At 41.4% G+C, this 14,505-nt stretch overlaps 1 protein-coding gene across 2 annotated transcripts; it reads right to left on the bottom strand.

The window, feature by feature from the left end:
- Positions 1-278: 278 nt before the first annotated feature.
- Positions 279-14,287, bottom strand: fkbp4 (FKBP prolyl isomerase 4). Of its 2 annotated transcripts, XR_004897839.1 has the most exons (12): positions 13,776-14,287; positions 13,116-13,260; positions 12,887-13,029; positions 12,647-12,767; positions 12,251-12,407; positions 11,799-11,889; positions 11,604-11,687; positions 11,319-11,504; positions 8,439-8,582; positions 1,586-1,681; positions 1,177-1,466; positions 279-1,136 (listed from the first exon to the last, which is right to left on the bottom strand). XR_004897839.1 is itself a non-coding variant. In XM_031293373.2 (11 exons), the coding sequence occupies exons 1-11, from the start codon at positions 13,872-13,874 to the stop codon at positions 1,365-1,367; spliced, it is 1,368 nt and encodes a 455-aa protein (XP_031149233.1). In that variant the 5' UTR covers positions 13,875-14,287; the 3' UTR covers positions 279-1,364. The 2 variants fall into 2 exon arrangements, 1 of the variants encoding a protein (XP_031149233.1); XM_031293373.2 differs by having other exon boundaries at positions 279-1,466.
- Between the last annotated feature and the right edge of the window lie 218 nt (positions 14,288-14,505).

Below are 14,505 nucleotides of genomic sequence, written 5' to 3'. Positions count from 1 at the left end.
TCATTATTTTAACCAGCAATTAAAACAAGTGCACGACAATGTGTATAAATAAGTTCCATATCATGGAGTAAAAGTTCAGCTGAATTATTTGCTCCTGTAAAATACCATTAGCTGGTTACTTATTATATTTGACAAGTTCCCACAGTTCATCATGTAAGCGAAGAAACATTTTTGTCCTCAGCACATTTGATTTATGAGCAGGCGACAGGACAGGGGTAAAAAATAAGTACTGCATGGTAACTGGAAACTGTGAGGAACAGAATAACAGTCACACACCATCAAGTTGTAGCTATGTTTATTAGATCCCTCTGTATGGGCAGACTAAGCAGTGACCCTTCCAAAAGACAAAGATAAACTCAACACACAGCCCGGTTTTAAATTAGCCCCCTAGTTAAGTTTCTGCCCCTCTACAGGTGCTGTTGACTGACAATGTACAAGGCTCACATTCTGGTGTACCGTCTGTAACAGACAATCTGATGAGCCATATATGCACATGTTCATACACGTACTTTGTACAGTAAATTAAGACTAAAATTTAATTGTAACTTGAGTGTCTCCAGGAGAAGCTCATTAATGTCCTTTCTAGCTGCTTAAAAATGCACATATTCCAGTTAAGTAATTGGTTGTATTCATCATTTTGAGAATAATATAGAAGTCAAAAGCACAACACTGAAAAAAATAAAAATAAAAAGTACAAAGTCAATATTTCCAAAGTAAAAGGTGAACAGTCCTGTACCCTGGGGGCTAGTGGTGAGCTCCATCTTAAGATGGCGAGAGAAACTCGAAGTTTGACAGCTATTCCAGGCTAAGGTCTTATTACTTCACCTATCCAGTGCTGCTACATACGTACTTTGGGACACAGTCACTCTAACATTCAGACACATCATATTTATGCACACAACCATCACAAATCCAGAAATTGATCAGTAGGCCCATGAGAGGAGTGTAAGACGGATAGCATTAAATGTGAGGAGGGGTAGAGGACAGAGGGTAGTGCAAGGTGAATGGTCTAGCCCTTGACTGGTGAAATTCTGCACTTAACACTTGGATGCACTTTGTTCCCTACCCAAAACGCTGTGAAAAACACATGCACAGTTCAAAGCTGTGGGTTGAAAGGGTTCAGGGGTGGGGTTGGTTGTGGCACACAACTCATTTATTAAAACCACGTCCCACAGTGCCGTCAGCTGGAGAAGTCCCACCCGCTCGGGTAGCTGCCACAGCAAAAAGCCCGGACACAAAGAAAGCCAGCAAAGACGCTCCCAAAGTCAGTGCTCTCAGACACACACACACACACACACACACACACACGGCTGAAGTTACAAAAGTCTAAAGTTCAGATGAGCCGTTAATAGTCACATCTTTATCTATTCCTTTGCTTCGCACACAACTTCCTTTTCTCCGTTCTCAACTTCCATCTCACCATCGCCGTTCTCCTTGCTCTCACTCTTCACCTTCTTTGCTTCTTTCTGTTGATGAGGAGAGAAAAACAACAAATCAAATCAGGACCTTTCAGTTAGTCTCTTTGACAATCTAAAAGCATGCATAGCCTCCCCTCTTGTGGTGGTTTTAGAAATCAATCCTTCACCTTTGAATCCCTCTCTGCAAATTTCTGGAACATGTTGGCGTAAATGCGTTTGTCCTTCTCATGCTGCTCCTTAATACGTTTCTGACAAAGACCCACCTGATAGAACATAATGAAGGAGAGGTCAGACAACCATATTTTCAGATATGGCACAGGTACAGCCACAATATACAATATAATACATGTCTTTAGATTTGTACTGCACTTTGACCACATATATCACAGAGGTGGGCGATATGACCTAAGATTTAATTACGGTATTACAAAATAAAAAAGGGAAATTCCACTCAAAACATGATTCTACCTCTTTTCACTCTATTGGCAACATTGATGACTCCAACGTTGCCCCCTCCACCTGCATCCACAACCTTGGAACCATCTTCGATCCCACCCTCTCCTCCTTTCCAGACTGGACTACTTCAAAATACTTCTCCTCACATACAAAGCACTTAACAGTCCCTCCAGAAAAACGCGATTATGCGATCGCATAATTCAATGCATAATCAGCCAAAGTCCGCATATGTATGTGGGGGCCGCATTTTTTCAAATACGCTGCACTTTCGCCGCATAAATTGCCGATTTCCGCGCAAAATATGCGGGGCTTGCATGATTTCATAATCCCCACATTTCCGTTGCAAAAAAGTCACATATCTTAGCAGAAAGTTGAAAAATGTTGCGTTTACTTCACACAAGAGCAGCCTTTTTCCCCTGTTGCCATGGGAATATTATGAAGTGACGTAATTATGTGACGTGAACATCGAAAAGCTGCAAACCCCGCGATGAAGCCATGATGAAACCGCAGTTTCTGCAAGTTCCCGCAATTTCATCGCATAAAATTGCATAAATATCCCGCATATTCCATCACATTTTTTAAGAAAATGTGCCGCATAATCAAGGACTTTTGCCCGCAACAATCACAAAAAAACTCTGCATTTTTCTGGAAGGACTGACTTAATAACCTTGCCCCTCCATACCTCTCCAACCTCCTCACCCTTCAAACAAAACTCAAACCCTCAAAACTCACCTCTTCGAACTTGCTTTTTCCTGTTAACAGACTTTCCCAGTTTTTCCCTCCTTTTCATTGCCCACCTCTCCTGCTTTGCCTGTGCTTGTCCATGCACCTATGTGTTTTCCTTTTCTTTTTGTCTGTCATGTAACCTTGTCTATGTATCTTTTGTCTGTTTTGAACCAAAACTGTAAAGTTTCTTTGAGTGTTTAGAAAAGCGCTATAAAAAATAAATGTGTTATTAAAAGGAACATTAGTTATAGAAAGAAATTATTTGAAAAAAAAAAAAATATGAATGAAAAGGAGTTTGCAGTTTGAAGTTAATTAGTAAATGCAATGTGATTCATGGTCAGAGTTAGCAGAAGTTGTTTTGAGTTGTTAGTGAACTGTATTGCTTAGCAACCTGGATCTGAGCAATAAAGAATATTTGGATTTTTTTTACGTTTACTGTTTTTATTATTTCAAAAGTTTTTTCCCCATCTGAAATAAAGGTGCCACATTTTTTTTTTTTTAGAATATTTTTTTGGGCTTTTCCGCCTTTAATTGATAGGACAACTAGGTGAGAAAGGGGAGAGAGAGGGGGAAGACATGCAGGAAATCGTCACAGGTCGGACTCGAACCCTGGACCTCTGCGTCAAGGCAAAAGCCTCTAAGTGTATGTGCGCCTGCTCTACCCACTGAGCCAACCCGGCCACAAGGTGCCACATCTTTTGTGATCTGACTAAAATGTACCAGCCAAACTGGGAATTCTCGATGTTTTGTCTTGCTGATGCAACCGTAGGCTATACCACTGGGTTCCCACAGGAGAAGTACATCATAGGTGTGATTGGCAAAGGACAAAAAAGCAGGAAAATATACGCCGCATCCATGACGCTGACCGTGCAGCATATGACAGCAACAACTGAGAATATTTGGGTCTGTGGTGACCAGGTCCACCTCACACAAACTTCCTTCTCCCATTCTCTCATCTTACTACCACACCCACACCAGCCCACATTACCACACCCATGCAGCCCCACCCACGGACACGTGCGTTCACTAATTACATTTGTGTACAGATTGTGAAATAATATAAGCAGTACCTTATGTAACAGATTTTTAAACATTTAATGTAACTGGCAAACAATGCTTTCTACTTTTTAAAGAGCACACGTTTATAACAAATTTTTATTTATGCCGTTTGTATGCTGTTACGGTCATTCTCTACAGTATGTAGGTATGTAGTATGTATGTTGTCACTGTCTGTTCGATTGTCCGTGTTTCTCTCTGTTGACACTGTACATATTGTCTGTCTGGTTCTCCATCTTTTCATCCGTTTTAACTCTAACTTCGATAATTTAAATGTTTTTTATGGCTATCTGTGATTATACTTCAGGGTTTTTCCTTGCTCAGAATTTGTCTTTGCGGGAACACACAAAGCAGGGGGGGAGGGGGGTCTGGGGGTCCTCCCCCAGGAAATTTTGAGGGTAAAAGACTTCAATTCCTGCATTCTGATACATTTTTAGACACCAATTTATGGTAAAAATGTCAATATTTATTGCAAGGAAATCACAAAATTCTGGTGGCAGGTAACAATTGAAAATACAAAATATAATGGAATATTATTATATTCAGTAGTCCAGTAAGGGGGCTTTCACATCCGGGACATGGGCCGGATACGACAACACTTGACCCTAAAGTCCAGTTGTTTGTAGGATTGACTTAGGCTACTTAATCAGTGATGTTGAATATAGCCTACAGTGTAACAGACCACCACAGTTCATACATACAGTGAGGAAAATAAGTATTTGAACACCCTGCTATTTTGCAAGTTGTCCCACTTAGAAATCATGGAGGGGTCTGAAATTGTCATCGTAGGTGCATGTCCACTGTGAGAGACATTTCTAAAAAAAAAAAATCCAGAAATCACAATGTATGATTTTTTAACTATTTATTTGTATGATACAGCTGCAAATAAGTATTTGAACACCTGAGAAAATCAATGTTAATATTTGGTACAGTAGCCTTTGTTTGCAATTACAGAGGTCAAACGTTTCCTGTAGTTTTTCACCAGGTTTGCACACACTGCAGGAGGTATTTTGGCCCACTCATCCACACAGATCTTCTCTAGATCAGTCAGGTTTCTGGGCTGTTGCTGAGAAACACGGAGTTTGAGCTCCCTCCAAAGATTCTCTATTGGGTTTAGGTCTGGAGACTGGCTAGGCCACGCCAGAACCTTGATATGCTTCTTACAGAGCCACTCCTTGGTTATCCTGGCTGTGTGCTTCGGGTCATTGTCATGTTGGAAGACCCAGCCTCGACCCATCTTCAATGCTCTAACTGAGGGAAGGAGGTTGTTCCCCAAAATCTCGCAATACATGGCCCCGGTCATCCTCTCCTTAATACAGTGCAGTCGCCCTGTCCCATGTGCAGAAAAACACCCCAAAGCATGATGCTACCACCCCCATGCTTCACAGTAGGGATGGTGTTCTTGGGATGGTACTCATCATTCTTCTTCCTCCAAACACGGTTAGTGGAATTATGACCAAAAAGTTCTATTTTGGTCTCATCTGACCACATGACTTTCTCCCATGACTCCTCTGGATCATCCAAATGGTCATTGGCAAACTTAAGACGGGCCTTGACATGTGCTGGTTTAAGCAGGGGAACCTTCCGTGCCATGCATGATTTCAAACCATGACGTCTTAGTGTATTACCAACAGTAACCTTGGAAACGGTGGTCCCAGCTCTTTTCAGGTCATTGACCAGCTCCTCCCGTGTAGTTCTGGGCTGATTTCTCACCTTTCTTAGGATCATTGAGACCCCACGAGGTGAGATCTTGCATGGAGCCCCAGTCCAAGGGAGATTGACAGTCATGTTTAGCTTCTTCCATTTTCTAATGATTGCTCCAACAGTGGACCTTTTTTCACCAAGCTGCTTGGCAATTTCCCCGTAGCCCTTTCCAGCCTTGTGGAGGTGTACAATTTTGTCTCTAGTGTCTTTGGACAGCTCTTTGGTCTTGGCCATGTTAGTAGTTGGATTCTTACTGATTGTATGGGGTGGACAGGTGTCTTTATGCAGCTAACGACCTCAAACAGGTGCATCTAATTTAGGATAATAAATGGAGTGGAGGTGGACATTTTAAAAGGCAGACTAACTGGTCTTTGAGGGTCAGAATTCTAGCTGATAGACATGTGTTCAAATACTTATTTGCAGCTGTATCATACAAATGTTAAAAAATCATATATTGTGATTTCTGGATTTTTTTTAATTTAGATTATGTCTCTCACAGTGGACATGCACCTACGATGACAATTTCAGACCCCTCCATGATTTCTAAGTGGGAGAACTTGCAAAATAGCAGGGTGTTCAAATACTTATTTTCCTCACTGTACATATGAACCGTGGATTAATTGCAGAGTTTAACCTACATAGTGTAAAACTACTACGTGAATGGGGAACAGCAGAAAGACGGAGCAGAACAACGCTGCTTGTTCAGGGTTTTCATGTGTACTCCTATAGGCCTACACTTCGCATCAGGCATTAAAATCAATTGTACCGAATTAGACTACTATTTAACGCGATAACGAGACGTTTTTAACCGCTAATGAAACTGTCTCAATTTAACACTGATGCCGTCAGACGGCCGAGCGGACAGACAGCAGTCAGAGTTCCGGTAGAGCTCTGCGCCCGTCAGCAGCGGCTTCTCGCTGTGCAGCCGGTCCCCCAGAGCAGCATGATCACTGGGAGGGTCCAGCCTGAACCCTGCAAACAGAGATCCCGTTTGAAGGTGACGTGCTTGATTTTGACTGAATGTCCCAATTTAAGTAACCTCTGATCGGGTCGTAGTAAATTAAGTACCCTAAGTTTAAGATTAGGTGTTGGTCATTCTCAACACCTTTCTACCCCCCCCCCCCACCCCACACACTTATCAACTCTGGACTCTGCTGCTGCCAGCCTGTGTAACGTATGTTACTCACCATCAATCGACTGTTAGCTTCAGCTGGCTAACGTTCGCTGTCAACCTCCCGACTAGCTAGTGATCTAGCGAGGATTAGCCCTTCAGACCACAGGAGTTTGGATGGAGAGTCCATTTAAGTCCACTGACTGAAACCTCGACATCTCACCAGTTAGACATTTTCATTGCAGTCTTTGTGTAAATCACCTATCCTTACCCTCTGATATCGTTTTCTTCCAGTTTAGCAAGCTGCATTATAGAAATATCATCAACGCGGCCACTCGCTTGTTGTGAATACAATGAGTGGCTACATTCACACATCAATACATTTTTATTTGTCACATGAAATTGTACAAGGTACAATTCCAGTGAAGTTTTTCCACTTCAGCTCCTCAAACTTGAATGTAGCTGTCGAATCGGCGCAAAGTCTTGGCGAAAGGACACCACAGCTCTCGACAACCTGCTGGAAAACCCACGCAGGCACAGAGGCCACCCAGCTCACCGTCCGACACCTGCACACTGGCTAGCAGGACGCCCAGTAGAGAAGATCTCAGTCGGTGTTCAATTAATTCAATGCAAGTTGATGTTTACAAACTTCGACCGGCTATGCAGTCTAGCAGAGTCAGCAGGAGACTGGTAAATTGATTTCCCTGTCCTGATGAGCAACTCTGTAGTCATGAGATGGCTGCAGAGATGGTTTTGCTAGATTGACCTCATCTTCTCCACCTTTTCCTTGATGTTTACATCCGAAAACTTGATCGGTCAGCTGGCTAGCTAGTAGTGATGCAAATTTAGATTTTTTTTCTGATCGAAAGCCGACCCTCATTACCTGTTAAGGCTCTGACACACCAACCCGACAGCCGACCGGTGGCTAAAAAGGCAGTCGGACTGATCACTGGGTCTGGCTTCTCCCGAATTTCAAAACCGACCATAATGGCGGCTCGTTCGGGATATGATCTCGTATTTTACGAAAATAGTTCACCGAAACGTGTTTCTGAAAACATTCTAAGCAAGAAATGGCCATGCAGTTGCTGAATCTGTCTTCATTTCAGATCGACAAAAGGTCAGTTTAAAAGATTTTCGTCTCAATTTTGAGAGGCGTTCGTCACACTCATCCCGCTCGTCATTTCCAGTAATTGGTCAATGAGTCCGACTGCCCACTGGCCGATTCAACATGTCAAATCGGCCCAAATGACCACCGACGGCTCCTCCGACTGACAGCACGGAACACACCAAACAGACTCGAGTCACCGACCTCGCCAGACTGTCCCAACGGCTGATAATCGGGTTGGTGTGTCAGCGCATTTAACTGTCAGCAGGCAACGGAGTCCCAGTTCACCCGTCTGGAGGCTTGGGCATAACCAACAAGTGTAACTAGCAGTTAAAAAGTAGACTGCATTTTTCTAGCTTTCTAGCTAGCACAGGCTAGCAGAGTCGGCATAAGACTGGCAAGTTGATTTCCCGATCCTGATGAGGGACTCCGAGCCACATGCCATCACCGTCTTGTAAAATAGACAATTCAGCATACATTTTGCAGAGCTGACGGAGACGTGACTGGAGAGGTCTGCCCCTTCTAGAACAATATGGGCTCAATCTGAAATTACATAATCTGAAATCACACATCAGTCTTTGTACTAGAGAGCTTGCACGTCGTTTGATGTCCAATCCAACTGATTCGGACATTTGCGTTCTCACATACAGCTCCGCCAGGTAATGTCTAGTTTTTGCAGTGCAGTTGTGAAAGGGGCTTAAGACAGCAACATGTGCCTGTTTCATTGTTGATGATAGCACAATAAATATAGCTAAATGAGTCTTGACTGTATAAAAAGGACATTCATTTCTGTATTAACCTTTTTAGGATTTGTAACAAACTCGTCATGAAAGTAATTGAAATCTTCCTTTAAGACACATACCTGGCTCTTGGCAGCCTTGTTGGCAGGATACAGTTGAACAACCTGCTGGAAGTCATCTCTTGCTCGGTCATATTCCTTCATACCAAACAGTGCCTCTCCCCTTCGGAACAAAGCCTTCTCATTAGATGCATCCAACTCCAGAGCCTATAATTAAGAACAGAGTATAGTAAAAGCTTTACAGTATGGCATGCAAACTTCAGCAGGAGTGAAAAATGTTTTGGTTTTTGAAAATTGTTCTCCAAGTCTTGGCAATCATTGGAAACAAAAATGAACAATGTTACTAACACAAATAAAAACTATTTTGATTTTTCCCCCAAAAAAGTCCATACGCTTTTATCCAAAAAGTTAGTTGTGCCATCTCCAATACACCACCTTCAATACTATCCAAATGCGCAGATAAGAATCTACGCATTATGCATTACATTTAGGCTGTTATATTATTATTATGGCTCGTTCTTTCACGTTTAGCATATGTAGTAGCGAAGTAACATTCAGGAAAGTAGCAGCATCTGCAACGTTGCAGATGCTGGCTGCCGTAAAACACCAAAGAAGAAGAAGATAGTCGGGAAAGACAGCCTCTGATTTGTGGACAAGCTCACCCCACAACATTCTGTGAGTCAAGACGACCAGGGCTAAAAGTAAAACAATACCTTTTCATAAAAAAAGATGAATAAATAACCGTTCAGATGTGGATTTATCATTCTGGAATTATTGTGCAAAGTCTCAGAAAAGACACTGCAGTTCCAGGCTGGATTACAAAGCTTCTGGAAGGCCTATGATCACACAGAAGCCCTTTGGAAAGGCTCAGGGGCCTGTTTCACAAAACCAAGATAATTAATAATAAATAAAAAGATTAAGCCGGGATTTATCAGTTACCCTGGATGATTTAAGCCTTGACTCGGTTTCACGAAAGTGGAGGCACATAAATCACCATGGAGATTTATTCTGTGCAGCTAGCCTGCTCCCGACCAGGCTAACAGCCAGGATTTATTTAATCCTGGAGCCTTTTCTGATCACCCAGCAGTGGTTTTACCCTATTGTTATCAGCCTGGATTAAAATACAACAGGTGCATATTGCTGTTCATTTACGTACTGTTATTATTTAAAGTTGTGACCATAATTGTTTTTAATAATTATTCATGTGACAGTCATTGTTACTGTTATATTGCTGTATGCAGACTGCTGTTCATATTGTTGTTAGAAGTTTGATGAATATATTATGACAGTTGTTGAGATAAGTAGAAAAGGCTGATAACATTTCAAATGTGTTTTAAATGAAGTCTGTTACTAAGGGCAATACATACAATGCTGTACATTTCTATAGTTGACTAATGCACCTTGAATTATTTTAGTTGATACATTTTTTTTAATTCTTTAACAATAAGGATCATGTTTGTTCCACTTCCATGTGCATGGTATTTGGCATTCTTAGCACACAAATTGTGTTGTCCAGTAAACTGGGACTATAATTTGGGAGGATTGTACAATTTAAAGAACATATCCTAATTGTACAATCCTCCCAAATTATAGTCTTAGTTCACTGGACCAGTAACTATCTAGTGATGTAGGCTACTGTACATTCAGGTAACAACAGGAGAGAGGACACCCCAATGGTTTTTGACCTTATGTTTTGCTGGGGGGGGAAATAACTGATGAATATACTCTGTTCCATTCATGTTTACAGTGTGCATGGGATTATCACTTAATTATCTTTATAGTTTCTAGATTTTAGAGTCCAATTTCTTCAGTGTCTTTATTTTCTATGTCCACAAGGGAGCAAGGCATATAATATGTAGAGAAGAAACTCGTCCTCTATAAAAAATTAAAAAAACGCGAGAAAAACCGTGGCAGATAATAGCGCACCGACTGAATGATAGTCTAAAAATATACATTTATGAACTACTGCTCTTAACTGAAACCATTCAATGAGTCCCTTGTCATTTGCAAAAGCAAACAGTTGTACACTTTGCTTTAGAAGCGAGCAGTGGAAGTTAATATGACTTAGGAAATTTATATTTTAGCCCATTAAAGAGAGAGGGAGGAACAGAATGAAAGATATTTACGCATCATACTCTAGCGTTGTAGAAAATTGATCTTCATGGTAAATTTCCTGAGTAACATTATCTTCTGCTTACTTTTAAGGCAAAGAGTACAACTGTTAATTTGTGCTAATGATTAGTAACCTAATCCTTGAATGGAATGATTATGACGGTTTCAGTTCAGAGCAGTGGTCAGTTAATGTATATATTTAGGCTATTTACGCATTCAGTCGGTCCGTGATCGTCTGCTACGCTTTCTCTCGCTGTTTCATTACAGCGGCCGTGTTTCTTTTCTTTGCGTTTCACGTCATCATACTTCCACAAGAAGCTGCTGCTCACTCTGTATAAAGTATGTACAATGCGTATTCTCCATTTTGGCATCAGTAATTCTGTGATCGACCTTGCGGTCTTTTGAGGAAAGCCTTGACGCACATCTATCTGAATTACTTCAGCCTGACTCGACCTAGTCGCTCCTCCTCAGCCTGGCTTGGCCTTCGTGAAACGCACCAAGCCAGGATGCACAGATTAGACTAGGTCAAGCCTCGCTTTATCAGTTATCCTGGATTTATATATTCTGCTTTTGTGAAACAGGCCCCAGATGTTAGCTTTCATGCAAAACAAACGGAACGATGCTACGTTGTGGTTATGACAGCATTTGCCTTGCTAATATTGTCTTAGCATAAAGAAAATGGAACCATCAGGGGGTAACTTTAACGTTAGTTAGTTGGCCGAAGAGCTCAATGTTGTAATCAATGGCAAAATGGTAACGTTAAACAAGTCCATGGAAAGATAGACAGAGACTCCATTTTGGTTAGATGTGTAAAAAACAGATAGTAAATACCTTGTCACAATTTTCTAGGGCTTGGCTTGGCTCCTGTAGCTTAATGAAGCACATGGCCAAGTTCAGATGAGCCGCTAGCCGCAATGCTTTTGCGTTCTTCTCGTCCTCCTCTGACAAACCAGATTCATGTTCCAGCCATGACACAATCCTTTTGTACTGCACTGAAGCCTGCTTGTATTTTCCCTCCTGAAGCATATGAAATCAGTACATTAGAAAACATGAAAAATTATCTGTCTTAAAAATTCTCTTTATAGCTATGTGCTTTATCAATACCCCACTGCTCACCTTAAAATACTGTGTTCCCTTCTCTTTGACAAGGCTGCTCTGTTCCAGCTTCTCTACCGTGTTCATCTCCCACGATTCCTTAGCCTAAAGAAAACAAAAAGACATAATCACTTCTTAGAGGGGAAAATGTTGCTGTACATAACTGACATGTAACACACAAGTTGTGTTAGCAACTCAGCAGCAAGATTTGTTTACCTTCTCAAAGGCTGTCAGCTTGATTTTGTATTGCAGTGTTGCTCCGGCAGGAATGTTATACTTTGCAATGCCTGCATTCCCAAAGCCATATCTACAAATCAAAGACACATAACATTAATAATCTCAAGTGTGGTATAAATGTTGTATTATAGGCTGCAGTTTATCTTAAAACAGCATTGGAGTGTGATGTTATATTTATATTGGATGATTGTGTAACGGAAGTTCATTCATTTGTCATATCACAGCGTAGAACTTTTGTAGCTGATCGTGTTGGCCAAATTTCAGTCAATGAGTCTAAACACTGGAATTGTTATTGCCCAATTAAAATTCAACACAACAGTTTGAGAGATGATCTGATAATGATCTGATAAAAGAAAAACGTTTCCGTAAAAAAAACACTGAGTATCACAACACAAAACTGTAAGTATTGGTCTCACTAAATGTGATCATACTTAGGCTTAATATTGAAGAGTGCCTCCTCTCCCTGCTCCATAGCCATAATAGCTTTCTCCACTCCAACTGGCAAGCCAAGACCCTCTCCATCTCCAATCTCAAACTTCAATTCTCTCTCGTCAAATACACGTCCCTCACAGATACCCTCCATAGTTACTGAAAGGGGTTGAAAAATGCTGGGGTTAGCTTGTGTTACAAATCAGACTCTTCATTTAGCCACAAACGTGTTAGCATGCATTAGATATACAGTTGTAGGAAAGTAAGTGACAGCTGAGGACAAGCGATGCAATTTAAAATCTATTTTATATTGAAATCATTATAAATGCTGCATCATCTTATAAGCAGGTACATTTCTTCAATGTTAGCAAAGAAAAAGCTGTGTCTGGATGTGTTACCGTCAACAGTAGCTCCTTCATTAGGCTTGGAATATCCCTGCCCTTTAGTGATAATGCGACGGACGATTCCTCCATCCTCTTCCTCAGTTATGTCCTCACCTCGAAATTCAAACAGTTCCACCTACAAGTGTGCAGACGTGTAAATTAATATCTTAACACCCATAAAAGATCATAGTTTACAGTATTTCAACCGCACACCAGGGAATACAGTTTACAGTACCAGTTATCACTGATGCTTACCTCAAAAACAAGAGTGGCATTGGGGGGTATCTTGGGTGGACTGCCTGCAGATCCATAAGCATACTCCGGCTTACAGATGAGCTGGCACAACTCCCCTACTTTCATTGTGGCTATGCCAATGTCCCATGCCTTTATTACTTGACCTAAACACAAAGAAGGCTGATTACCAACACTGGCTGTGGCACTATGACAGGTGAATGTTCATGAGTCTGCTAGATATGAAACCAACCTTTGCCCAACTCGAAGGAAAACTTCTCTCCTCTGTCTCTGCTTGAGTCAAAATGAGTACCATCAACAAGTGTGCCCACATAATGTACAAACACTTTGTCACCGGTCATAGGCAACTCTGTGCCTGTGCCTTCCCTTTTCACCAGCTGGAAGAAAAGACAGCATGAGGAGAATTTATCAAAAGACAGTAGGGGATTACAAAAAAAAGTCATTTTAGCAAAAGACATGCAAAGCCAGCTCTATACATTTCTGCAGTCTGGTACTTTGCATCATAAGAGGTAATCAAAGCTGTCAAATATTTCTGAATTAAGGTGAGGTAAACCCCTATGAGTGTTTGAGTGACTGAGTGTGTGTGTGTGTGTGTGTGTATCCATGGTTCCAGAGCCTTCTAGAAATGTGGACGGTTGAAATGGCTAATTATCCATGTTGTTGACACCCTGGCAAGAAGTTAACGTTAGCTATGAAACCAAAGGTAGGAACAAGATAAATAGCGTTACGGGGTTGTCAACACGCTGTTTTTATTAACAGTGAACGCGATAGACTAGCTAACAACAGCTAACGTTAGCCTATCTGAATGCGTAGATAAACAACAAGCAGCCAGCTAACCACTCAGCTAGCTGGATTAATATAGCTACAGTACCAAAACATAACTTAACGTTACCTTTAAAATACCCCCATCTTTCTTTGGTGTGATGTCCTCTCCCTCCATTGGGATGGTGTGTTGTCCTTCACCTGTCTGCTCCTCTGCAGTCATTGTCATGTAGCAGATATCAGCTCCTACTCTTCTGAACTGCAACACAATTCCAACTAACACTGGCTAATAGTAGTGGTGGCTAATAGTAGTGGTGGCTAAAGCTAACTAAGTACTTCTCAAACCACGCAAAGTGCAGCAAGAACGCTAGCTGGCTAACTAACGCTGGTTAAAGCTCTTCGTTAGCCTTACTTAACGTTAACGTTATCTGTGAATGTTACTGAAAATAAAATACACGTTAACTTCACAGCTTCCAACTAGCTGCGCTGAGACCGTGCTACCGTTGTGCACCAGATACACTTGTATATGAGCAAAATATGAGCTTTCGGTTAGGTTACTTCAAGTCCACGTTGTCTTGCAGTCTGGCATCTGACAAACGCTTAAAGAAGGACAGAGAATTTTCCAGACATTGAGGAGGAACCAGGGGATGAACCCGCGTTGATGGCGTTAGTTATACGAAATACGCATCTCCCGGAAAGGCGGTGCACTTACAAAGAGCAGAGGAAATGCATAATTTACGACATAGTGTGCCGTCACGTAGATAATTAATAGTGTACTTAGTTCAAATATTCTGTAATAACATAATAGTCCAGTTAAAGACAAATACATGCGATATTTGTACATAGCCCCGTCCACGCAA

The sequence above is a fragment of the Sander lucioperca genome, chromosome 7 (assembly GCF_008315115.2).
Source record: "Sander lucioperca isolate FBNREF2018 chromosome 7, SLUC_FBN_1.2, whole genome shotgun sequence".
Taxonomy (NCBI): Eukaryota; Metazoa; Chordata; class Actinopteri; order Perciformes; family Percidae; genus Sander; species Sander lucioperca.
The sequence above is the reverse complement of the archived record's forward strand: the minus strand, read 5'-3'. Positions and strand labels throughout refer to the sequence as shown.

What these genes read in the sequence shown, in the direction of transcription:
- fkbp4 (XM_031293373.2), bottom strand. Translation starts at nt 13,874, where the DNA reads ATGACAATGACTGCAGAGGAGCAGACAGGTGAAGGACAACACACCATC. An exon ending in TGAAGGAGCTACTGTTGACG is followed by an intron (nt 12,408 to 12,646) that starts GTAACACATCCA and finishes AACCCCTTTCAG; the next exon opens with TAACTATGGAGGGTATCTGT. An exon ending in AGGGAACACAGTATTTTAAG is followed by an intron (nt 11,505 to 11,603) that starts GTGAGCAGTGGG and finishes CATATGCTTCAG; the next exon opens with GAGGGAAAATACAAGCAGGC.